Source organism: Stegostoma tigrinum, chromosome 2, assembly GCF_030684315.1.
Source record: "Stegostoma tigrinum isolate sSteTig4 chromosome 2, sSteTig4.hap1, whole genome shotgun sequence".
NCBI lineage: Eukaryota > Metazoa > Chordata > Chondrichthyes > Orectolobiformes > Stegostomatidae > Stegostoma > Stegostoma tigrinum.
The window spans coordinates 9,078,046-9,105,338 of record NC_081355.1 but is presented as its reverse complement, the minus strand read 5'-3'; the positions used below and the strand labels follow the sequence as shown (position 1 = coordinate 9,105,338).

The 27,293-nt window shown below is 43.4% G+C and overlaps 1 protein-coding gene across 5 annotated transcripts in view; it reads right to left on the bottom strand.

Moving 5' to 3' along the window:
* Positions 1 to 27,293, bottom strand: part of trak1a (trafficking protein, kinesin binding 1a) — a 201,939-nt gene that overhangs the window by 11,031 nt on the left and 163,615 nt on the right. For 3 of the 5 annotated variants that reach the window (XM_048550826.2, XM_048550854.2, XM_048550844.2), the window contains 7 exons: positions 25,934 to 26,064; positions 24,073 to 24,147; positions 20,913 to 21,050; positions 17,700 to 17,776; positions 11,282 to 11,521; positions 5,925 to 6,244; positions 2,803 to 3,129 (listed from right to left, as the gene is read on the bottom strand). In XM_048550826.2, the coding sequence (XP_048406783.2) occupies positions 2,803 to 3,129; positions 5,925 to 6,244; positions 11,282 to 11,521; positions 17,700 to 17,776; positions 20,913 to 21,050; positions 24,073 to 24,147; positions 25,934 to 26,064 (1,308 nt within the window). The remainder of the gene's footprint in view (positions 1 to 2,802; positions 3,130 to 5,924; positions 6,245 to 11,281; positions 11,522 to 17,699; positions 17,777 to 20,912; positions 21,051 to 24,072; positions 24,148 to 25,933; positions 26,065 to 27,293) is intronic. The other 2 variants (XM_048550817.2, XM_048550865.2) reach the window with 1 other exon arrangement.

Genomic DNA, 27,293 nt, shown 5'->3' with positions numbered 1-27,293 from the left:
AGCCCCACCTTAAGTGTTTAATAACATCTGAGACAGGTTAATTAGGAAAAATAGGTTAAATAAAACAAAAAAAATTATAAAACAGATTGAAGGCTCTCTTGTGGCACAGTGGTGATATCTCTAACTCTGGACAAAGAAATTTAAGTCCCGCCTGCTCTCGTGGTTTGTCATATTTTCTAATTGTTCTGTTCAGAGATATTATCATTGACTGGGTGGTGATAAAGGGGGGAACAAATGTGACTGGGTGCAGAGTGAACTGCTAGACTGAGTAGTTAAACTCACACAAAGAAAAGAATTTTGGTTTCTGTCTCACAAACTGGCTTGGACCCATTTAGATACAGAGTAAGGGCTGTGTTGTGCCATAAAAACATGAAATAATGAGAGATCAAAACTATTTTTCCCCTGTTTAAATAATACTTGAATGTTACGGCATTAGTTTTCGTTTTCTGCAAATCTACATTATCTAATCTATCTGCATCTTCAATCGCAAAAATAAGTTCACTTTCTTAAAAGACTTCATAAACTTTGAAGCAGGGAGAACAAGGACTGGCATAACTGAGAAAATCCAATGGAAATTACTTTTTAAAAAAATACTGCTATTTAGCTTTCTAGCACACATACAGATGCAGCAGATCTGCTATAATGATGTATCTAAACGTGTAAGCCCCTTTCTCCATGACTGCAATCTTGGCTCCGAGAGTTTTTAAGTAGTACACTTTACAGAGAATATCCTAATCATTGCACTCATCAGCCTCAGTTGTGGGGCTTTAGAAAAATCTTCAAAACGTCACAGGAAATAGTTAAATAAAAATACATTAAATAATATTCTAGGCGGGTAATGGATTTAAATAATAAAGAATCTTAATTTAAGAAATTATCTTTTCAGTCAATCCATGCAAATCAGTCAGAAATCACAACACCAGGTTACAGTCCAACAGGTTTATCTGAAATCACAAACTATCAAAGCACTGTTCCTTTGTCACGTTGAGTGATGAAGGGGTAGCATTCTGAAAGCTCATGATGTTGAATAAAGCCGTTGGACTATAACCTGATGTTGAGAGATTTCTGACTTTGTCCAACCCAGTCCAACATTGGCACCTCCACATCATGCAAAACAAAGTCCTCAAGTAATCTTGTTTTAAAACTCCGGAGAAACTGGAGGAAGTTAGTTGCAGAGCGAAACTCCATTCTTTAACTAGCAAAGTTAGGTTGGTTTTAAGTACCTTATTCACCAGAAGGGTAGAATCACAACAGTTTCTAGATCACAAGCCAGTTAACTTGTTGCATTTGTACTATACATCAGTTACAAGAGATTTCTTTGAATCACCTCCCCCTCCATGAAACTGCTTTTCTGAAAATAATTAGCAATGCAAGTGAAACAAATGGAAGACAAAGTCAAGACATCAATTCTCCTTCCTGGAAGCAATATCTAATGTTGGGACATAATTACACAGCTGCTGGCCGATATCCAGTGGCATATTCTTATTGAGAACAGCATAACAATTCTCTCCAGTGTATGGCTCAGCCACTCAGACCATCTATCCTGAAGTAGGAGATCTCAGTCATACTGGTGGTGAGTTAAAATACCACCTTTAGCTTTTGTGGGCCCATGCAAAGCAGGGGGAAGTTTAAAACTCAGTGATTGCGGTCTTAATCCCCACTGGGAGACAGCTGGCAGCAACATCAACCAAAAGGCATGACTAACTGTAAATACTATGCAGAAATTATTTGCCAATTTTGGCCAGTTCATTCACAAATAATTGGCTATTGATTTAGTCAGAACTAGAGGGTGACTAATATTTTTGATCCAAGCAGCAGGCAAGGCTTTAAAAGGAAGAAAGGACAGAAGAAACAAAAGGCCATTGGGAAACCCCATTGAAATCAGGACTCTCGTTATCATGGCCCACTTCCTCCCAATCCCAGAGATGATGATCTTGAGGCACCACATTAAAAATGCACAACTGATGATCATGATTGGTCACTGGTTCAATGAAGTCACTGAGTTAGTGGAAATTTTTACTTTTGTCACAAACTCACCAATTAAATTATAAATGTTTTAAAATAAGTTGTATGCAACTTAAAAGGACATACTGGTGAATTTGTATTGTTTGAGTTGGTTGCAAAGTTGGCGCGAGGCTCTCAGAAACAAGAAACCAGTTTGTTTTTGGCACTTCAGTGTCTGACAATAGCTTAACCTAATTACATACACACCTTAGCCAACATACTGACAACGTTCAAATGGAAGTATTAAATAAGGGATCTGCCATGTGCATTATAGAAGACAGAATATAGATTCTGCTGAATTTAAATGAGCTGAAAACATGGCAGCACAGTTTCCAACTGTTTATAGATATTCATCTGATCCCTAAGTGGAATTTATATAACCTCCAAAATGCAGATTAACATAATTAGGGTCCATAATTCCTACTTTGCAAATAACTATTCCCTGCCGGGCTAACATACAAACAGCGAGATTCACAAATACATTATCCCGCCACATCATAGAGTGAAGACCTAACAAAGCAAGAGAAACAAAGTAATAGGTGAAAACTAACACATGCTTCAAAAAGAAGAGTGATATACTGAATCGCAAATAAGATCTTTTAACGGAATGGCAGCCGAATTTCTATGCCAGTTTCTATGCTATATTAAGTTTTAAATTTGAAACTGATCAAAGAATACAAGTGCACCACTTAAGTCATAACAATTGAGGCGCAGAATTTTGACCTGAACCAAATGCTCTAACATTGAGTTAACATCCTGTCGAATGGTAATTCTACGTGACAGGAGATGCTCCCTCACCAGAAGCCTCATCACCGTCCGCTGTCTCCTGTGTCTCCACTCTGTTTGGCTGATACTGCATCACTAACGTCTTGCTGCGTGATACAGGCACTTGCTCATTCGACCTCTCACCTGAGGTCTCCCTGTGCTGCACCGGGGTTGAGGTAGCTAGGCCCCGGAAAGCAGGGTCACCGGGTTCATCTTCTTCGTAATCTGTTAAATGGTACACCTGCTCAGTGTCCAGCTCCAGAGGCCTGAAGCCCTTGGTGACAACACCAGGCCGTGGGTCAAGGATTCCTCCCAGGTTTGGCTGGGCCAGTTGTTGCCAGTGGTGCAAAGTTGCTGAACCTGTTAAGACAAACACATATGTATCTATAATCAAGTACAGGTGGCTACTAAAATAAAAACAGTTAATAGCAGTGATTTAAGCAGTGGGCCGAAGTGTTGCACTGCCAAGTCATGCATGCGCTTTTAATGCATTTACGAGTTATTTTAAGCACCTAAATTTAAAAATACTTTCCCTAATATTACATGCTGCATGCACCACATCAACTCATGTGGTGACGTGTTAAACAGTGCTTTTTCTTAAAAAAAAATCAACTTAACAGAAAACTGTGAAATACTGGAAGCCTGCCCTCCCAACTGATGTTTTGTCACCCCATGAGATGTTTTAACCTTTTAAGAGGCAAGCATGCTATTACTGCAATCCATCGGAGATTGCAAGGTACAATTTCAGTTTAGTCATTATAATTAGTGCAGTTAATTTCCCTCCTTTAGGATACTTCTGGCAAACCTCCACTGTTAGATGACATATTAGCGTTAGTCACTTTTGGAGCAAAATTAGTACAAAGCTGGGTTAGTGGCAAATAAATTGGAGAATATACACTTCAAGACAAGTAATGCCCGAGGCAAATTAAATAAGCATTTTCCAATTGTTAACACCTGTTTTTGTTAACAAATGCTTCCACAGTAAGTCAAAATTCTGATAACATTACCGGTATGGATCACTGCAAATACATACGTCCACTTCCAGTTGTAGGTATCAGCATTGCATTGAAGTTCACACTTACAGGTGAAGAGGAAATTAATCTGTTTCCACATGCATACGCTAGCCTCTTAAAAAGAAACTTGCTAGTTTCACTATCATCCTTACAATTGGTTGCTCAGATGAAGGTGAAATTCAGGAAATAGAAAGCACTTATTTTTACCTTTCCTTACGGTATTGATTTGCACTGGGATATTCTCTCTCATGGGCACTGACAAACTTCCAGTAGCTCACTAGAGGACACACTTAACACTCCAGCCTAAGATACTGAACAGCAATTATGAGCAGGAGTCCACAGAAGCCAATTACAGGACTCCACAGGGCTGAGATGAGCTAAGTCAGCACAAAACAGTGGCAGAAACTGCAGGTGTCTTGGCTGATACATTCTGGTATACTATCAAGCAGTGGATCTAGCTTAAAGTTAATTGAGAGCTTGTCAAAAGACTGCGTCACAAGCTAATACTTTTGACGATGCAAATATTTTTATGTATTGTCAATAAATCCATTCTTAAACATGGGGAATAATACTGTACTTGTGTTTCAAGATATATAATCATTTTAAACAAATTTTATGAACACAGCAATGTAATAGTTTCAAATGTCTGTATATGCAAGCAACCAATTTTACGCAATGGTTGCCTATTTACAAATTAGCTCCAAGCAGAGTCACCAAAAATCATGTTCATATAGTGCTTGCAAAGGAAATTCAGTCTACAAAAGATTGACTAGGACGTGCCTTCTAACAAACACCCAGTTGTTTTTCATTCAAATGTTTATGCTAGTAAAATGGCTAGTAGTTTATAAGCTGCACCTGTTTTTCTCTTTGCACAAAGGCCATAATCAAAGTAGATGTCAAGATTACCACTCAAATATAGTAACATAATTTTAATCAAAATATTTCACAATCACACTTCTAATGATTTGACAGAATAAATGCCTTTTGCTATGCACTAAGTACCAAATATAGGCCTCTGGCATACAAGCAGTTTCCTCGCCACTTCCCAACGAATAAACTTTACCATGAGCCCGTTACTGTTGCTGGTGTTAATCAGTTCAAAAAAACAAGTCCTGCCCTCTGCAAGTCAGATTTTAAATGAGGTTTCATCCATTTTTACATGGTCAGTACAATAAGATTCCTTGTTAATGTGACTCAAAGGCAATTCCATAAGTAAGTATTTGGAACATGAGCTAAATTTGTTGGAAAATACAGCACCTTTCCAAACAAAGTCTTAATTATATTTAATAAAAAAGGGTACTATCTATCCACATGTAATTCAATGTCTGACTCTCTTGATAGCCTGAGTCTACCATCACTAAAACTTGCACTTTCGCTCTCTTTTGTCACAGTACCTTATGTCATAAACTGAAAGAGTGCAAACAAACCTAACACGGTTTTGGGGGGGGGGGGGGGAGAGAAATTCAAATTGAACTGATTTTCAACACACACAAGATGGAAAGGAAGAAAGAATAGAAATGAGAGAGACAGAAACCAAAAGTGAAAGACAGAAATCCAATGAACATTTTATTTGTAATAAGAATGAATGAATTAGTAATGCTCTACCTCAACAGCATTAACTGAGAAATGAGTGAACAGGATGAAACAAATTAAACAAACTTGTTTGTCTCTCAAATAATAATAAAAGTATCTTTTTTAATTAAATACATAACTGAATTTAGCTTTAAAGAAATTAATGTTTTTTTTAAATTACAGGAAGACTGAGAAATATTCCTTTATACTTAACCCAATGAATACCAAATTTCCTTTGCAGTTAATGAACATGATGCTCTTAGTTTGTTAATCAAGAGTAGTAAAAGATCCAAAACAGACACAAATGGATACTTTAAACCAAGGCGGCTGATGGTGATTTCTTTAATATTAAAAATTTGGTTGGTTTTCCAACAATAGCGAGCATTGTAACAATTCTCAGAAGGGTCAAAAGACAGGATTATTTCAGAGGAACCTCAAACCAACACCGTGGCTGGCTATCTCTGAAATAGAAAGAATACTTGGTACAAAGCGCTCCTGATGGTTTATGGTGCATTAGAGACCAAAGAGTATCGAAGACCAGGACAAAGAGAGAGCGTTGCCTCGTATCACCTTCCAAGGGCTTTACAATCTGCAATTTCTCTGGCAGGTATGAACGGCTGCTGAAAGACATTCCTGAGAACCTCGTGAAATCAGATATCCCAGACAGGTTGGTTCCCAGAGACATGATGCTTTCGGTTGGCGTCGCAGAGCCACTCGAGATTTCTCCTTTTTCTGCAAGCTCTTGCAACTTCCTCTCCCGTTCGTCTTCGAAAAATCTCCTCTCACAGAGATAATTCTCTCGCCTCAAAGAAAGGCGCCGGAGAGCTGCCTGTAAGTCTTTGGATCCGGGGGTCCCTGGCTGCCCTAGCTTCTTATCACTGTCCTCAGTTCTGAAACGGAAAGGTAAAAATATAGCGACTTATAGTCCGTATTTCAACACTAAGCCAAATAAAAACAACCCTAGTCCAATGTTAGCCAAATAATTAACAGAACAAAGGCTGGTACAATGTCAATTCAATACCTCAAGGACCTGAGGCTGCATATCTAGGACAAAAGGGATTACTTGGAAGAATGTAGCCTAGACTCAGCATGGTCTAGGCTGAAACGTCAGCTTTGGTGCTCCCGAGACGCTGCTTGGCCTGCTGTGTTCATCCAGCCCCACACTTTGTTATCTCAGTATGCCTATACCCCAGCAAGTGATACTCTCCCTCAGGTATGATACAAGCTATCTCAGTGAGACATTTTGGTCAAAGTCCACATGCGAGCAACTGGTTCAAACTTTTCATTTCGTGGAGTCACACAACACGGAAAGAGACCATTCCGTCCAACTCGTCCACGCTGATCAAGCTTCCCAAACTAAACTAGTCCCACTTGCCTGTATTCGAACCAGTTCCCTCAAAAACCTTTCTATTGATGTACCTATTCAAATATTTTTCAAATGTTATAACTGTATCTGCACCCACCACTTAACTGTGCAGCTCTATCCACATATGAACCACACATGTGAAAAACTTGTCCCCCAGGTCTCTCATAAATCTTTCACCCAAGTACTGGTCTCTGTAGCTGGCGGTGGTGTCTCCTCTGAACAGTTTACTGGTGAGAGTCAGAATTCAAATAGAGTTAAAGCCAGCGTGGATCACTTTTGAACCATTTTCCTTGAGTTAACCTGTCAACGCTGGCTAACATCAAATTTAGCAAGGCTCGCGAAAAAGTCACATCAGGGGAACACTGAGCCAGCTTACAATAAGATAACAAGGTGTGGAGCTGGATGAACACAGCAGGCCGGGCAGCATCAGAGGCACAGTAAAGCTGATGATTTGGGCTGGACCCAGAACGTCAGCTTTCCTGCTCCTCTGATCCTGCCTGGCCTTCTGTGTTGCTCTAGCTCCACATCTTGTTGTCTCAGACTCCAGCATCAGCAGTTCCTACTATCACTGATGCTCCTAAGATACTGCTTGGCCTGCTGTGTTCATCCAGAGATAATGGGAACTGCAGATGCTGGAGAATTCCAAGATAATAAAATGTGAGGCTGGATGAACTTCCTACAGACTAAGGGGGTGGCCACGGGCACCCGCATGGGCCCCAGCTATGCCTGCCTCTTTGTAGGTTACGTGGAACAGTCCCTCTTCCGCACCTACACAGGCCCCAAACCCCACCTTTTCCTCCGGTACATTGATGACTGTATCGGCGCCGCCTCTTGCTCCCCAGAGGAGCTCAAACAGTTCATCCACTTCACCAACACCTTCCACCCCAACCTTCAGTTCACCTGGGCCATCTCCAGCACACCCCTCACCTTCCTGGACCTCTCAGTCTCCATCTCAGGCAACCAGCTTGTAACTGATGTCCATTTCAAGCCCACCGACTCCCACAGCTACCTAGAATACACCTCCTCCCACCCACCCTCCTGCAAAAATTCCATCCCCTATTCCCAATTCCTCCGCCTCCACCGCATCTGCTCCCACGATAAGACATTCCACTCCCGCACATCCCAGATGTCCAAGTTCTTCAAGGACCGCAACTTTTCCCCCACAGTGATCGAGAACGCCCTTGACCGCGTCTCCCGTATTTCCCGCAACACATCCCTCACACCCCGCCCCCGCCACAACCGCCCTAAGAGGATCCCCCTCGTTCTCACACACCACCCTACCAACCTCCGGATACAACGCATCATCCTCCGACACTTCCGCCATTTACAATCCGACCCCACCACCCAAGACATTTTTCCATCCCCACCCCTGTCTGCTTTCCGGAGAGACCACTCTCTCCGTGACTCCCTTGCTCGCTCCACACTGCCCTCCAACCCCACCACACCCGGCACCTTCCCCTGCAACCGCAGGAAATGCTACACTTGCCCCCACACCTCCTCCCTCACCCCTATCCCAGGCCCCAAGATGACATTCCACATTAAGCAGAGGTTCACCTGCACATCTGCCAATGTGGTATACTGCATCCACTGTACCCGGTGCAGCTTCCTCTACATTGGGGAAACCAAGCGGAGGCTTGGAGACCGCTTTGCAGAACACCTCCGCTCAGTTCGCAACAAACAACTGCACCTCCCAGTCGCAAACCATTTCCACTCCCCCTCCCATTCTCTAGATGACATGTCCATCATGGGCCTCCTGCACTGCCACAATGATGCCACCCGAAGGTTGCAGGAACAGCAACTCATATTCCGCCTGGGAACCCTGCAGCCTAATGATATCAATGTGGACTTCACCAGTTTCAAAATCTTCCCTTCCCCTACTGCATCCCTAAACCAGCCCAGTTCGTCCCCTCCCCCCACTGCACCACACAACCAGCCCAGCTCTTCCCCCCCCACCCACTGCATCCCAAAACCAGTCCAACCTGTCTCTGCCTCCCTAACTGGTTCTTCCTCTCACTCATCCCTTCCTCCACCCCAAGCCGCACCCCCATCTACCTACTAACCTCATCCCACCTCCTTGACCTGTCCATCTTCCCTGGACTGACCTATCCCCTCCCTATCTCCCCACCTATCTTCTTTACCCTCCATCTTCGGTCCGCCTCCCCCTCTCTCCCTATTTATTCCAGTTCCCTCTCCCCTTCCCCCTCTCTGATGAAGGGTCTAGGCCCGAAACGTCAGCTTTTGTGCTCCTGAGATGCTGCTTGGCCTGCTGTGTTCATCCAGCCTCACATTTTATTATCTTGTGTTCATCCAGCTCCTTACTGTGTTATCTCGGACTCTTCAGCAGTTCCCATTATCTCTGCTACAATTTTAACCTCACTGTGAACCCACTTCCAGGCTTGCCTAATCAGAAGAAGTTACCCTCCTCCCTCCAGGCCAACCTCAGAGGATCTCTCTCCTATCACTGAACCAGTTTAGCTGCCTTCTCTCTCATCGCCTGGGGCGCCCATTCTTTTAGACAAAGAATGTTCAGAAATCAGCACTCTGTCAGCCACACGGGCTGTTTTCAAAAAACGTTGAGCCCAAAATTTCACAGGAATGGGACACTGAATCATTTAAATATTGATTAAGGGAGGTAAAGTAAGTTTTACCAACCAGGGAAAGGGGAGGGTGAAAATACATTTACTTCACAATTTAATTCATGCAAATTCATCGAACAGTTCACTAATTTTTTTGAATAATCCTGCAGGAGTTTTATACATCTCTGACCAGCAAAAGCATGTCAAAATGTAAGAGCTGCTCACAATTGTAAACCAGCAGCCCATGGACTTTCACCATTTGGTCCAACAAGAACATACCTACTATTCCAAAGTGTATGCCACTTATTCCAACTCCCCATCTCTTTCTGCAATCCCTGGTGTATTCTTCTCCTTCAACTATTCATCCCATTCCCACATGAAAATTAATACCAGATCCAAATTTACCACCCTCTCAGGGCAGTGCACTCCAAATCCTAAACACTCGTTGCATTTAAAAATAAGTACTTCCTTATGTCACAAATGCAAACTTACTACAGATGCTGGAGAGCTGAAATAGAAGCAGGAAATATTACATAGTCAGCAGGTCATCAACCCGAAACATTAACAGTTTCTCTCTCTGCAGATTCTACCTGTCGTGTATTTCAAGAAATTTTTGCTTTTATTTCCCCTCATCTCTGGGTCCCCTCATCATTGAGCCCTTCATCCACTAACAATAACTTTACTTTAGTGAATCTCTACTGTGTGGAAGGAGGTCATTTGGCCCTTCAAATCCCACCAACCCTCCGAACAGCATCCCACAAAGACCCTTGCCCAATCTCCCTACATTCCCAATGGCTGATCCACCTGGCTCGCACATCTTTGGACTGCGGGAGGGAGACAGACACAGGGAGAACATCCAAAATCCATATGGAACGTCACTCAAGGCTGGAATCGAATCCAGGCTCCTGGTACTGTGAGGCCGTAGTGCTAACCACTGTGCCATTCCAAACTTGCCTATCCCACAGACCCCTGCCAGAATACAGCAACAATTATTGGGACACAGTGCTGGAGATGGGATAAAATGCATCTTGCATTACTTCAGGATAACTTGAGATGGAAGGTAGCAGATTCAGAATTTAGAAGCCGAATTGGATTTGGAAAAGAACACGAGGTTGTCAGGAGTGCGATGGGACAAGGTCTGGTGCGAGATTGAGGGGTATTGCCGAAAAACCACAACAGCAGGCAAGGTCAATTATTATCATGAACAGGTGAGCTCAGTTAAATGGCATTTGACTTTCTTTCCTAGGTACAGCAAGCTCATGGAAATCACAGAAGGTTTAGAGCACAGTACGAGGCCAGTCTGCCCACCATTCCTGCACTGCCCAAAGATTAAGCCATCCAACTTTCCAGCCTTTTGACCATATCCCTAGAAGTTACTCGGGCTTATCCTGACATCTTTGAAAAAAAAGAGTTGAGGGTTACTGCCTTGATTGCCTTTTCAGACAGCGAGTTCAAGACCCTGAACATTTACCCCCCACCCCTCATCTCTTCTCTAATTGCTCTACCAATCACTTGAAACCTATGCCACTAGTCACTGACTGCTCCACTAAAGTAATCAGGCTCCTCTCATCCCATCTATCCTCTCAAATTTGTATATCTCAAACAAATCTCCTCTCAGCCTCCTCTGTTCCAAGGAAAATGACCTGCAGCCTAACCAATCTTTCCTCATAGCTACCTTTTTCCAGTCCTGGCAACACCTTGGAGTATCAATTTTGTGCCCACTCTACTGCAACAGTTCTTTTCCAAATCGGCTCCCATCCACACACTAATGCAGTGAAGTACTCGCGACATAACCTAGTGTACCCTTCTGGAAGGCTCCTGCTTAACTGAACATTAAACATGTTGATCAAACGACAGAGACACCTCACTCACGCATCTCGACCACATCTCTGACACAAAGAAGAGGTGACCTCCATTCCTTTGTTTTTGAAGTGATCTAAACAAAAACAAGAGAAAAACTCCAGTTCACAGTCAGATTCTCTTACCCTATTTCATTTGATTCGGTTTCTAAAATGATGCTGTTCGTCCTGTTGTCTATGACTATGTTGGTGATGTCGCCACCGTAGAAGCTAGACCTGGGAGTGCTGACACAGCTTGAGAAGCCAGAGTTCATTGCAGAGGACTGGTTAGACCCTGGGATGTTCATTGGTGACGGTGCCTGCGATCTTTGTCTCACAGCTTGATTCACTGTGCGCACAGTTTCAAACACCCGTTTCTGCTGATGTCTGCAGGAACAACAAAGCTATTAACAGGCTGATCACTGCTGTACTTAGTGCGCACACACACAAAGTGCCGAGGCTGCAACACGGTGCACATTTACTACACAACTCCTCATAGCAGACAATTAACCTGCAAATAAATTTGGAATTAAACAGGACTGTACAGTTCCACATTTCGGCAGCTTCTGGACAGGAAGGCAAGATTTGCGTCAAGGTAAATGTAGCCAACCAAATATTCACCAATTTTTCTTGTTCCATGGCAATGAAACGTACCGCACCATGACTCAAATGCACGTCTATTGCAGATTATGTTTTTGCTGAATGAGTTGATTTGTGGATGTCACTTTACGGGGGAGGCGATGGCGTAGTGGTATTATTGCTGGACTGATCATCTAGAGACCCGAGTAATGTTCTGGGGATGTGGGTTCAAATCCTGCCATGATAGATAGTGGAATTTGAACTCAAAAATCTGGAATTAAGAAACCTAATGATGATCATGAATCCATTGTTGATTAACAGAAAAACCCATGTGGTTCACCAATGTCCTTCATGGAAGGAAACTGCCATCCTTACCTGGTCTGGCCTATATGTGACTCCAGACCCACAGCACTGCAATGCAGTTTACTCTTAACTGCCCTCTGGGCAACTAGGAATTAGGAATAAATACTGGCCTGACCCACGTACCATGAATGAATAATAAGAAAAGGTTTCAATATTTATATAATTTCATCACTCGAAGCTTGTTTTGAGGGTAATTGTGGGCAATGTTAAAGAAGTCACCAATATCATAAGGGTCAAGGGTCAAGGGTCAGCAAGGAAAATCTTGCACTTCCAATGAAGTAGTTTGTGAAGTGGAATTACTGCTGTAATGTTGGAACTGCAGCTTTGCACATAAAAGCTCCTATAAACAGCAATGCATTAATGACCAGATCATAACACTTCCTTTCAAAACAAAACCTGCTGAACGAAGGATGAATATTGGTCGGGACACTGGGAAAGCTCCTCGGTCCTCTTTTGAAATAGTGCCGTGAGATAATTTAAATCCACTTGAGGGGTCAGGTGAGGCCTGGGTTTAACACCTCGCCGAAAGATCTGCAAGATTTATTTTTTAAAAAGAAATGAACATTTTCAAATTAAATTGTGGTGTGTTAGAATCTAATTCTGTTAATACAACCGTCTCAGAGTTAAAGTTAACAAGGAAAATAGATCTGGGGATTGAGTTAATTATATTAACATGTGGAGTACAGAGGTTTGTCTTCCTTTTACTTTAGTTCAATTTGTATGGTGTTTATGCCAAAACAGTAAGAAAATATGGGAGGGTTCTTGTGTCTCAATGTCAGATTCAAGATCCAGCTGCCTCATGTGTTTCATAATGCATCTGAATATTAGTGAATCACATGGATGTCTGAAAAAATTAACAGTGATTACTTGGTCACCGTTACGTCAAGTTTTAATTCCAGATTTTGTATTTTTAAGTACAAATGATGCAATAATGGAATTTGAACTCATGTCCCCACATCATCAGCTTGGGGCTCTGAGTTGTTCTAATGTCCAGAGTCATTACCACTAGACCATTGCCACTGCTGATTAAGACTTGCAAGATCCTGAAGGGACTTTTGATAGGGTGGGCTCTAAGATAATGCCTCCTCTTTTAGTAGAATGAAGGGGCACAATTGAAGAATAAGTGGTCTCCCTTTTACAATAGAAATGGAAAGCACTGTTTTCTCTGAGAGGGTCATGCATGTTTAGAAGTCAGCGGTGAACCGACTACTTTTAGGGTACATGGGTTCTTATCCAACAAAGGAATCAAAGGTTGATCAGGTTAGGCGAGGATGTAGAGTTGAAGTCACAATCAGATCAGGCATGATTTTCTTGAATGACAAAGCAGACTCAAGGGGCTGAATGGCCTCCTCCTGATTTATACACTTAATGACACAGGCGGGGGCCACATTCATTAAACACATCCCTTGGTAGGAACTGCAATAAGGAGCAGCAACAAATAGCTGGAACATAGGTACAGGAGTAGGCCACTCAGCCCCTCAAACCTATTTCATCATTCAACGAGATCCTGGTTGATCTGCAGCCTAACTCTGTACGTCTGTCTTGGGCCCGTGTCTCTTAATATTTTTGCTTCATTAAAAAATCCTCTCAGATGTAAAATTAACAACTGATCCTGAATCCACTGCCATTTGTGGAAGAATTCCTAACATCTAAATTTTTGTGCGTATAAGTGCTTCCTAACCTCTCTCCCGAAAGATCTGGCCCTAATTTTAGACAACGGCCCCTAGTTTTAGAATCCCTAACCAGTGGAAATAGGTTATCTACCCTGTCTTTTCCTACTAGTGTCATTAAGACTTTATTCAGTTGAGACATAACATGAGATTCAAAACGCCAGACTGGAAATTTTTTAAGATGTATATTCACACATTGTTAGTAGAAAAGTTCACAGCAAAACAGTTGACTTCTGCACCACAAACGTTTTTGCATATATTGAAATGTGACTTCACGGCCCACGAAGAGAAATACAGCTAAACTAAACACTAAGAACATGGCTGGGCTTCAGCTGTATTCAAAGCTAAACAAATTTTAATTACTTATTTGTTTACACACAAGAGTTGTGTTAAGAAAAACACAATGGAATGTGGAAACTATGAGTCATATTCATATCAGGCCAGGCTAGATATGAAAACACCGACTTAACTGGGGCAACAAATGCAATCTCACCGAAATGTCAGCTAACAATGCCTTTCCCAAATAAAGTCCTTTGCTTTCCCTTTGTATTGCATAATGTACACAATCATTAGTAATCAAATTTAGTAACCTGGTCAGTAAACTCATGTACACTCCATTATGCTTGCACTTGTAAATGAAATTACATATCCTCCCAGACACAGCAATCAACATATTTCTTTCTTTTGCAGAAAACAGAAGGATTTTGGCTTACTGCCAGGCAAACATGGACCAGTCTTTCACCTATAAGGGGCTTCACATTTAAGTAACATGAATATAAAAAGTGTGCGCACAAGAGCAAATCACAGAACTCTGCAGTGAGTAACTCAGATTTCCTAAAGCCTTTTCACCAGCTATAAAGCACAAGTGTGATGGAATAGCCTCTCGGGGCCGAGATGAGGGTAAGTCCAACCACAGTCAATGAGCTCAACACTATTGGATTTGCACAACATCCACAAATGTTTATTCCCTCCGATACTGATGCAAAGTGGCAAAGGTACATATCATCGACATGATGCACTGCAGCAACAGCAGCTTCAATGACTTCCCGACCAGTCACCTTGACCAGCTAGGTCCAAAAATCGAAAGTTCCTTTCTATCAGCTTACTTGCTATGAATCGCCGAGGTTTGAGATATCAGCTCACTACTACCTTCTCAAAGGCGATAATGAATGGGCAATAAGGACAGAGCTAGGCAATGCAAGTGGCAACTTTTCATGGGAAGCTTTATACAAAATTTGTCATCTGGTTAGAAGACAGCAGAGGGAGGTTTCTTCGTTAAGGAAGGTAATAGCAGCAGACAAACAATGGCAGCCCAAGCTGCCTGGGCTTCATGGGATGTGCATACCTATGAACATGTCAGTGGAGGACTCTGCTCGCCCATTCCTGAGTGATGCATACTATGCATGTTCATTTTATTTTAAATAAGACAACAAAACCACAATATTGAGTCAAAGAACAGAAAAGTACCTGGGTTAACACAGATAACAGAAAGGTTGTTGAAAACAGGTTTAGCTCTAACATTTTAATGGCAGTGGGTCCTGCATTAGCTCCAATAAATTGAGGATGATTTTGCAAAAAATATGTTCAAATTAAATAATTACAAACTGGTTAAGCTCACAACATTTAAGTATATTCTATCCACATCCATTAACAATACTGAAGCTGATTATCAATTTCCCGCTTCTGCATAATTGTAAATAATGTGAAAAGGCAACAGTTACAAAGTGATAATGGGAACTGCAGATGCTGGAGAATCCAAGATAATAAAATGTGAGGCTGGATGAACACAGCAGGCCCAGCAGCATCTCAGGAGCACAAAAGCTGACGTTTCGGGCCTAGACCCTTCAGAGAGGGGGATGGGGTGAGGGTTCTGGAATAAATAGGGAGGTGGACCGAAGAGGAGAGAAAAGATGATAGGTGGAGAGGGTATAGGTGGGGAGGTAGGGAGGGGATAGGTCAGTCCAGGGAAGACAGACAGGTCAAGGAGGTGGGATGAGGTTAGTAGGTAGGAGATGGAGGTGCGGCTTGGGGCGGGAGGAAGGGATGGGTGAGAGGAAGAACAGGTTAGGGAGGCAGAGACAGGTTGGACTGGTTTTGGGATGCAGTGGGTGGAGGGGAGAGCTGGGCCGGTTGTGTGGTGCAGTGGGGGGAGGGGACGAACTGGGCTGGTTTTGGGATGCGGTGGGGGAAGGGGAGAATTTGAAACTGGTGAAGTCCACATTGATACCATTCGGCTGCAGGGTTCCCAAGCGGAATATGAGTTGCTGTTCCTACAACCTTCGGGTGGCATCATTGTGGCACTGCAGGAGGCCCATGATGGACATGTCATCTAAAGAATGGGAGGGGGAGTGGAAATGGGTCGCGACTGGGAGGTGCAGTTATTTATTGCGAACCGAGCGGAGGTGTTCTTCAAAGCGGTCCCCAAGCCTCCACTTGGTTTCCCCAATGTAGAGGAAGCCACGCCGGGTACAATGGATACAGTATACCACATTGGCAGATGTGCAGGTGAACCTCTGCTTAATGTGGAAAGTCATCTTGGGGCCTGGGATAGGGGTGAGGGAGGTGGTGTGGGGGCAAGTGTAGCATTTCCTGTGGTTGCAGGGGAAGGTGCCGGGTGTGGTGGGGTTGGAGGGCAGTGTGGAGCGAACAAGGGAGTCACGGAGAGAGTGGTCACTCCGGAAAGCAGACAGGGGTGGGGATGGAAAAATGCCTTGGGTGATGGGGTCGGATTGTAGATGGCGCAAGTGTCGGAGGATGATGCGTTATATCCGGAGGTTGGTGGGGTGGTGTGTGAGAGAACGAGGGGGATCCTCTTTGGGCGGTTGTGGCGGGGGCGGGGTGTGAGCGATGTGTTGCGGGAAACGCGGTCAAGGGCGTTCTCGACCACTGTGGTGGGAAAGTTGCGGTCCTTGAAGAACTTGGACATCTGGGATGTGCGGGAGTGGAATGCCTCATCGTAGGAGCAGATGTGGCGGAGGCAGAGGAATTGGGAATAGGGGATGGAATTTTTGCAGGAGGGTGGGTGGGAGGTGGTGTATTCTAGGTAGCTGTGGGAGTCAGTGGGCTTGAAATGGACATCAGTTACAAGCTGGTTGCCTGAGAAGGAGACTGAGAGATCCAGGAAGGTGAGGGATGTGCTGGACATGGCCCAGGTGAACTGAAGGTTGGGGTGGAAGGTGTTGGTGAAGTGGATGAGCTGTTCGAGCTCCTCTGGGGAGCAAGAGGCGGCGCTGATACAGTCATCAATGTAACGGAGGAAGAGGTGGGGTTTGGGGCCTGTGTAGGTGCGGAAGAGGGACTGTTCCACGTAACCTACAAAGAGGCAGGCATAGCTGGGGCCCATGCGGGTGCCCATGGCCACCCCCTTAGTCTGTAGGAAGTGGGCGGAATCAAAAGTTGTTGAGGGTGAGGACGAGTTCGGCTAGGCGGATGAGGGTGTCGGTGGAGGGGGACTGGTCGGGCCTGTGGGACAGGAAGAAGCGGAGGGCCTTGAGGCCATCTGCATGCGGAATGCAGGTGTACAGGGACTGGACGTCCATGGTGAAAATGAGGTGTTGGGGGCCAGGGAATTGGAAGTCCTGGAGGAGGTGGAGGGCGTGGGTGGTGTCATGGACGTAGGTAGGGAGTTCCTGGACCAAAGGGGAGAAAATGGAGTCCAGATAGGTGGAGATGAGTTCGGTGGGGCAGGAGCACGCTGAGACGATGGGTCTACCAGGGCAGGCAGGTTTGTGGATTTTGGGAAGGAGATAGAAACGGGCCGTGCGGGGTTGGGGAGAACAATGAGGTTGGAGGCTGTGGGTGGGAGGTCCCCTGAGGTGATGAGGTCATGAATGGTGTTGGAGATGATGGTTTGGTGCTTGGGTGTGGAGTCATGAAGTGAAGTGACTTATGGTAAGGGCTGACCTGGTAGAGCTTGACAAACAAAAGTTAAAGATTCCTTTTTCAGGAAGTACCTTTGTTCTAGTGCAGGTGAGGTGTCCATCTGCAGTTCTTTGCGCATCGACCCTTCAATTTCAGCAGCTAAAGAATCCTGTGAAATAAAATGAAACGTGAATCATGTAGAAATGAGCACTGGATTAAGTTACAGGGCATCTAGTAGTCTGTTCTTCCAGATCTCCCAAGTTCAGGTGGGACAAACAATAAATGCTTTAAAAAACCTTCATACTCCAGTGCAAAAACTGATATATTGCACAACTTATGCTCAGGGAACAACATCTCCTTCGCTGCTTGGGCACTTTACTTCCTCCAGGTCTGAATATCGAGTTCCATAACTTGAGAAACCGATAGTGGTGTCAGCTCTTCCACCCCACACCACCCTAGGTTAGATTGTATCTTATTTAAAAAAAAGAAAGAAACACAGATGCTAGATAATCAGAAATTGCCAGAAAAACTACAACTAGTTTGTATCGTGTTTACTTGCTCTTGGTAGGGGACCAATTCTCTCCCTTTCACCCTAAATCACACTTTCCTCTTCCTTCCCCACTAACATCTTTAGTCTTTTGCACTGAGTCTCTGCATCTTCTAGAAATACCTTATAAAAAAAAGTTTCCAACACTTTTTAAATCTTGCAGAGACACACTGGACTCAAACTGTAAACTCATTTGATGTTTCATACCTTGGGCATGTTAAAGATTGGCACTAGCCCAAGAAATCTTAAATACTGATGACAGGAAATCTCTGATCACTTAAGGGACTCAAGGTTGAGGCTCTGAACAAAGCTTCAATAGCTCTGCCAGAAGCCATTATTCAAGCTACAGCCAAATCCAATCATGTAGACGTGGGTGCCTGCAATCGGGGTCTGGGAATGCTTAGAGCTCCTCAAGGACTCATGAGAAAGTCAATGCTGAGAGAGAAAATTCTTCAATAGTGTCATCAGAAGTTCCTTCCTTGCAGCTTGGGAATTTGTGTTGTATTCCTTCTAATGCTCTAGCTGTAGCTCAAGTTCCGTTCTCAAACATAACAGCAGAAGTTGCTTTGATACATAGTGGACAATGTCTCTGTCTCTGAGCCACAAGGCTTTGTTAATGTCCCACTCCATGATCACTCAGACCATTAATAACAAAGATATTGTTACATCCATCAGGGCTTCAATGGCTTCAGACATCATCTTATTGGCTACAGCAGCAGGCTTTGTGCGCAAAATGCTCCTTGATGTTACTGTATTTGAATGTTTTTATTAATTAATAACGAACACAGGATATCAGACTTGCAACAGTAACCTGTAATAAAGAGGAATTATGTTGTAGTGGTAAAGTCCAATTAAAGAACAAAGCACAGTACAGCACAGGAACAGGCCCTTCAGCCCACCAAGCCTATGCCCACACATGATACCTTTCAAAACTAAAAACCTTTTGCCTTTTTATGCTGTCTGTATCCCTCTATTTCCTACCTATTCATGTGTCTGTTAAGATGCTTCAATACTGCTACTGTATCTGCATCTACCACCTCCACTAGCAGTGCATTCCAGGCAGTTACCACCCTCTGTTTAAACAAAAACCTGCCTCTCATCTCCTTTAAATTTATCCTAAGCCCACATCCCCTAGTATCTGAAATTTGTACCCTGGGAGAAAGGGCTCTGACTATCCATTCTATCTACACCTCTCATTTTGTACAACTTGATCAGGCCATCCCTCATACTTCGACATTCAAGTGAAAACACAGTTTATTCAATATCTCCCTCATAGCTAATATTCTCCAAGCCAGGCAACATCCTGGTAAATTTTTGCTGTACCGTCTCCAAAGCCTCTATGTACATCCTCTGATAGTATGGCAACTAGAATTGTATGCAATAATACAAATGAGTCCTTTTGTGTCCTATATACTGCAACATGACTCCCCAATTTTTATACTCAATGCCCCGAATGATGAAGGCAAGCATTCCATGTGCGTTTTTGGCCACCTCTTCCACTAGCATTACCACTTCCAGGGAACTGTGGACCTATACGCCTCTCTATATCAATGTCTCTAAGGGTTCTGCCATTTACTGTAGACTAGTCTAAATAAAACTCCATTTACCCTTGCTCCACTTAAGTATCCAGCCAATCCATCTGCTGCTGTATCCTCTAACAATCCTCCAAAAATCCTCCTTACTATATGCAGCTGCCCCAATCTGTTACAAACCTCGCTAAAGTGCACGTACACAAAATCCACTGCCCTGCTGTCAATCTTCATGGTCACTTATTCAAAAACTCAGAGATAATGGGAACTGCAGATGCTGGAGAATTCCAAGATAACAAAGTGTGAAGCTGGATGAACACAGCAGGCCAAGCAGCATCTCAGGAGCACAAAAGCTGACGTTTCGGCATCTCTGATGAAGGGCCTAGACCCGAAACGTCAGCTTTTGTGCTCCTGAGATGCTGCTTGGCCTGCTGTGTTCATCCAGCCTCACATTTTATTATCATATATTCAAAAACTCAATTGAGTTTGAGACACAAAACTTCCCCTGCACAAAGCTATGCTGCCTATCTAATACCGAGGCCAATTTAAAACCTGAAGTTCACATTGGTAGACCTATTAGTCATCAACAAAGACATGGCTAAAATTATCCAAATGCAACTGATCAAATCATAAGAGAAGCTGTTGATACAGACAGACATCGAGTGGTTTAATCTCAGGATGTCTTTTGCATAATCTAGAAGCATCTTTATCCATTTCCAAATAAATATATTAACAATGTCTGATTGCACAGTTTTGATTATTATTTAGGAGTAGGATTACAACCAGTCAGCACTTTAGGCCCATCAATAAGAACTTGGTTGATCTGATTGCAGTTTCAACACCACTCTCCAGTCCACTCCCTCAGGGTGTGTCAAATGAATGACCAGATTTTGACTGGGCATTGTCAGACCAGTACCTATGGGGGATTTGTTAGCTCAGTTGGCTGAGCTCACAATGTAGATTGAAGTCAACAGCATGAGTTAAATTCCTGCACTGCCTGAAGCACTCTCCTTCTCAACCTCTCTCCTCGCCTGAGGTGTGGTGACCTTCAGGTTAAGTCACCAGTCATTGCACTCATTAGAGAGAAGCCCTATGGTCTGGTATTTTTAATTGTTATCGATGCATCAGACAAACATAACGCAGAATAAAACCACCTCTCCAGACAAGCCCAAACTGAACAGATCCAATGGCAAGTGGACAATTACAATATGTTCCTTCCACATATTTACCAAAGGGAACAGGCCCAGTGAATGATAGCGTCGTGGTGCACTGTTTGGCATGGTTTTGTTACGCAGGTTCTTGATTTCCTCCTGTGCTTCGTGCAGCATCTCCATACACTCCGCATATTTGTCCTCCAGCTCTCGCAACTGTGGACAGAAATACACACATGCTAAAATTACACCACTATCATTAAACCTCGACGTGCACAATGACACAGCATCAGTAATTAAAAAGCCATTCGCCAAACATTTATTTTGAGTAAATTTCACTTTCCCTTGTACATATGGATCTCCAGCCTACAAGGTTACAATAGCAAGGAAATGTCAATTTTGCAGCACAGAACTAAAAATATTTGCAGCCTATCATTTTGAATAAATGTCCTTCCCCTCCAAATAATTATTTTACTTTATCACAATATGTACCAATAGCAGTTGAGAGGGGAGGCTATCTGCATGCTGGCTGCTAGCAATATACATTTTTTTAAAAAAAACTGTTGGTTGGGAGTTGCATTTGCACAGAAGCCCTTTTGAGAAAGTGCCTGGTCTGAGTTATGACAGTGAATACAGAAGCACAGCTGAACTCAGAAACGCTGGAGACAATCCACAGCCCATGACTCAAACGATACATTACGGATGTGTAAATGTGGAATAAACAGGAAAAGTCCTGGCAATAGTCAACCTATGGTCAGAGAAGCAAATAAAATATTTCAGGTCAATGACCTTTTGTCAGAATGAAAGATCATGGACTGAAACATTTTTTGTTCAACTATGCTGCTTGAATTGTTTTTCCATTTTTGTTCTCATTAGAGAATTGATACAGCACAGGAGGCCATTCAACCCCATCGTGTCTGTTCTGACCTTTTTTTAGTTCACATTGTGCCACTCTCCTGGTTTCTCCCTCTTCACAATACCCTGGTGAGTCAATTGAGTCTAATTCCACCACACACACACAGTTTCTCAAACCTTGACCACTCGCTGTGTGAAAAATTATTTTCTGGTTTTGGTTTTCAATTTATGCTGTCATTCTTGATCGTTTCACAGGTGGGAACAGTTTCTCCTTGAAGGAACAAATTACTGCAGATGGTGGAGTCTGAACTGCAAACAACAATGCTAGAGATCACTATCGGTCCAACAGCATCCATGGAGAGCGAGGGGGGGCTTGTGTGTCAAGTCTAGGTGACTCTTCATCAGAGCTGAAGTGAAAAGAAGTGTGGAAAGGGCAGCATTTATGCTACAGCATGGTGAGGTGGGGGTGGTGTTGTGGGGGTAGTGGGTGTAGGGTGCTGTTGGAGAAAAGACGTTGATAGTTCAGATAAAGTAATCTGAACGTGAGAATGGAAGAGCAACCATGTGTGGCTCCTGCCAGACTGGGATAGAGGGAGGGGTGAGAGGACAAGATAACATGTAAAGCTTCACAATTCGAAAGTGTTGAGCTCGATTTTAAGTCCAGAAGCCTGTAAAAAGTGTCTTGTCTGAAGTTGAGAGGTTGTTCCTCCAGTTTGCACTGTGATTCAATGAAATACTGCAGCATGCAGAGGACAGACAAGTGGGCGTATGAGCCGGACATGGTTAAAATGACCAGCTACAGGAAAATTGGGGTCATGCTTTTGCACTGACGGAGGTATTCCAAAAAGCGGTCATCCAGTCTGCGTCTAGTTTCTCTAATGTAGAGTAGACCACATTGGGTGCAGCAAATACAATGCACAAGATTGGAGGAGGTACAGGTGAAATGCTGCTTCACCTGGATAGACCGTTCAGGCCCTTGGGTGGCGAGCAGGGACGAGAAGGGGGCAGGTATTGCACCTTCTGCAGTTACATGCCAACTTGCTGCAGGGAAGTTGGGTGGTATTGGTGGTTGTAGAATGAAGTAGGGTGCCCCAGAGGAAATGATCCCTGCAAAATGCACACGAGGAAGTGATGGAAAGATGAGCTTGGTGGTGGTGTTCTGCTGGAAGTTATCTGTAATGGCAGAGAATGATCCTTTGAATGCAGAAGCTAGTGGAATGAAAAGAGAGGACAAGGGAGTCCCGATCAGGCAGCTGAGTGTGATGGGAAGGGGCAAGGGCGGAAACACAGGTGATAGGTCAGCTGCAGTTGACGGCCCTATTAACCACAGTGCTTGGGAAACCACGGTCAAAGCAGTAAGCCATACTAGCAACATGGTTTTGGAAGGTGGCATCATCCGAACAGATGCAACATAGACTAAGAAACTGGGAGAATGGGATGGAGTCCTTGCAGGACGTGGGGTGTAATGAGCTGTGGTGAAAGGAGTTATGGGAGTCAGTGACTTTGTAGTGGATGGCAGTGGACATTATTTCCCAAAATGGAGACAGAGGGGTCAAGGAAAGGAAAGTAAGTGTCGAAAATTGATGTGAAAGCATGTGGATACACACCATTGTTCTTCCATTCCCATATTCCAAACACTTTATCAGAACTATTACCATCTTTTCTCCACCAGTACCCTACACCCACCACCCCACAATACCCCCTCCCAAACTGTAGCATAAATGCTAACCCCCCACACACTTCACTTCAGCTCTGAAGAGTCATCTAGCCTCAAAACATTAGCTTGCTCATTCTTCGTGGATGCTGTCTGACCCACTGTGCTCTCTAGCATTTGTGGTTAACAGTTTCTCCCTGTCTGCTCTCAGAATCCCTACTTTGTCCAGACCCTTTCATTCTGAATATCTCTATCAGAGGTCCTCCCAGCCTGCTTTCACTCATGTAAGCCTTCTCTAACCTATCTTCATAACAAGTTCCTCCTCCCAGCATGAAACAAACATTCTCATGCATCTTTTTATGCATTCTCTCCAATGTTTTCACAGCCATCCTAAAGTGTTCAAAAGCACTTGTAACACAACAGGCAAGGCTGGACTAGTGTCTTGTCCAAATTCAACAGCTCTCCGCACTCTACAGTCCTATTAATAAAACCTAGGACACCCCATGTTCTATTAATTCACTTTCTCAACACATCCTGCTATCTTCAATAGCCTCTGGGCATATTCTGTAGCATTCTTCAAGTTAAAAGACATCCAATGAGGACACTGGATGATTATCTGGATTAAAAAAAAAAGTTATTGTTCCAAGGGTATGGGTAGAAAGCAGGACATTAGCATGAGATAAAGACTAAATTGACATCGTTCATTGACATCCTTAAAAAAAAACTTACCTCAGCTGTGAGCTGCCGTTGGGCATCTTTAGCTGCACCCAGATGTTGAGTAAGTTCCTCATTCTCTACCGCATACTGCAAAGACAAACCATTCACTAATAATCACTGATCATAGATACAGCTTATGGTAGATTATTACACAGCCCATTTCAGAGCACAAGTGCTTAAATCTGAAATTCTATACATTATTCATTGAGTTTTTAAGGCAAGCAGGCTCAAAATCTATGGAAAATAGTTAGAGATGGGCCTGCTGCAGGTCTATCCTGACTGGGTCACAAGAAAGCTTAGTTTCTCATACAAAGTGAACATCTTGTAAGGATTCATTTCCTTTCCCGTTCTCATCTCTGAGCAGGAACACATCTTCCTAATTTTGGCCCTACAACAAAGATTCAAAAACTCCAGTTATAGCTGACATTTCCCAGTGGCTCACATTTCTCATACTATTCCACCCGCCCCACCTTCAGTCCTGTTCAAAGTCAGAATTGATGGTTCTGGACAAGGGTGGATTGCTTTCTTGGAGGGAGTGGTGGGGGGGGGGGGGGGGGGGGGGGAAGAGAGAGAGAGAGAAAGAGGTAGAGACACAGGAATACTGCAAAGATTGCTCTAGATGTTTAGAATATGAAGTATAGTCTGATTAACTCATTCAAACATTATTTCCCACTTCCATCACCCTGTGAAGTAGTAAAATTATAGTTACAGGTTACGATTTTACTTCGAACTGGAAACTTGGTCAGAACTCAAAAGTTGTTTCTAAGTACCAGAAGACAACTTGGTTTCCTTAATTTTGGGCTGAATTCAAGTCTGATGTTACACATAGTAGATTGCAACACTGTCTTTTATCTCAAGTTTCGTCATAATAGGACTACCTAATGCCATGCGTGTTCATGGCTATCCCAATAGAAGGTTTAAAAACATTTATCTATTTGCCCCCCTTCCTTTGAACAACATGAATTATGAGATCACTGCTTAAACAGGTTACGATGAGCCATTAGTTGAATTTGCAAGATAGTAAGAAATAGAAGCAGGATGAGGCTATTTGGCCCCTCGAGCCTACTTTGCTATTCAATAAAATCTTGGCTGATATGATTGTGACTTTAATTCCAATCTCCTGCCAACCCCACATAACCCACGACTCTTTTGTCAAACTTCTCAAAAGCAAGCTTGAAAATTGTGCATGTTTAAAATTTTAAAAACAATAAACAAAAATGATATTCAGTAATATGTTCACAGCATGTGACCAAATGCCTTTGGTCTGTGTCTTCCTGAGCAGGGAGTACAATTATCCCAATAAGGACGTAGACCTCACGTAATTTTTTCGATCAATAAAATTACTAAAACCAAGTCTATTATCTCCATGATCTTTAGACATGTTGCAGGAAAGATCTTAAAAGCAATTACTGTATTTTGACTACACACACTCCTTCCTTTTAAAGATAGCATCAGTTCTTTGGGGCAAGGAAATATTGCTATCAATACTCTGAACAGGCAAGCAATCAGAATTATTTTTGTATATTCAGTTGTGGGATTAGAGCATACTGGTTAAGCCAATATTTATTGCCTATCCCAATTGCAATTAAGAGTCAAGCACATTGCTGTGGGTGTGGGGCCATTAATCAGCACCGTGTTAAGGGTCAAATGACTGGCAAAAACCTAGAGTTAAAAATTCCTTCATTTTCTCCTCAAGCATCGGGACTATAGACCGTCTCTGCTCTGGGATGATTGTTCACAACTCTTAAAAGACGACCCTTGGAGCAATATTACAGTAGTTTGACATGGAGAAGTTCCACATCATAAATCAAGTCTCAACTCATTAACAAAAAAGTGTCAGGGTGGGGACAGGGAAACAAATGTATCTGCTTACAGCTTTAGACTTTTTCTGCAAGTCGACTATTTGTGACAGCAGATGAGTAATTTCCTCTTGCTGTCGTGCTGAGTCTTCAGTCTTCTTTGCCAGTTCCTCTGCTAGATTGACAAGTTGGAGATTTGTGTCCCCTGGACGGTTAGGTTAAAAAAGCAAAGTCAACCTTACACAAAGAACATCAAACATCATTCAGTCAGTCAAAGAGTAACACAAATTCAGACTATTCTACTAAGTATGCCAGCCTGCTCTCTTCAGCTGTTGGCCCTTAGAGGCAGTAGCCTCAACAGTGAGCAGTAACATGGGGAAAAACCTCTCCAGGGGAACTGCTGGGACACGGGAGCTTGTCCTCCTTGCCAGTGACCATCTTTCTGTTGCAGAACACACTCTTCCCCCATTGCTTCAATATTGCCATTGGAAGGCATCTCCATTTAGCTGACAGTCTGTTCAGGAGAGATGTTAGAAAGCACTTCGACACAAGAAGTGTGAGAGAAGTTTGGAACTCTCCTCCACAAACGGCAATCGATGCAGGATCAATTGTTAATTTCAAATCTGAAATAGATAAATTTTGTTAAGCAGAGGTATTGAGGAATATGGGCCAAAGGCAGGAATATGGAGTTAGGCCACAAATCAGTCATGACCTCATTAATGGTGCAGCAGGCTCAAGGGCTGAATGGCCAACTCTTTTCCTATACAAATTGCAAGGGTCAGTGAGAGGTTAGCAGGTTCATCCAGTATCAGTTAAGGTGCTCACAGAATTATTAAATGACCTCTAATTATGCCTTTGGTTGCCCACCATCATCCTAATAATGATGATCTAATAGCCAATCGCTCATTAGGAATTGATTAATTCAATGGTTTATTTAATTTAAATACAGTAAAACAAGAGATGAACAGTTCATCCACTTCAACACCTTCCACCCCAACCTCAAGTTCACCTGGGCCATCTCCAACACATCCCTCATCTTCCTGGACACCTCAGTCTCCATCTCAGGTAACCAGCTAGAAACTGATGTCCATTTCAAGCCCACCGACTCCCACATCTACCTAGAATACACCTCCTCCCACACACCCTCCTGCAAAAATTCCATCCCCTATTCCCAATTCCACCACCTCTGCCGCATCTGCTCCAACGATGAGGCATTCCACTCCCGCACATCCCAGATGTCCACGTTCTTCAAGGACTGCAACTTTCCTCCCCCGCAGTGGTCGAGAATGCCCTTGACTGCATCTCCCACATTCCCGCAACACATCCCTCATACCCCCCCAACCACAGCCACCCTAAGAGGATCCCCCTCGTTCTCACACACCACCCCACCAACCTCTGGATACAACTCATCATCCTCCGACACTTCCGCCATCT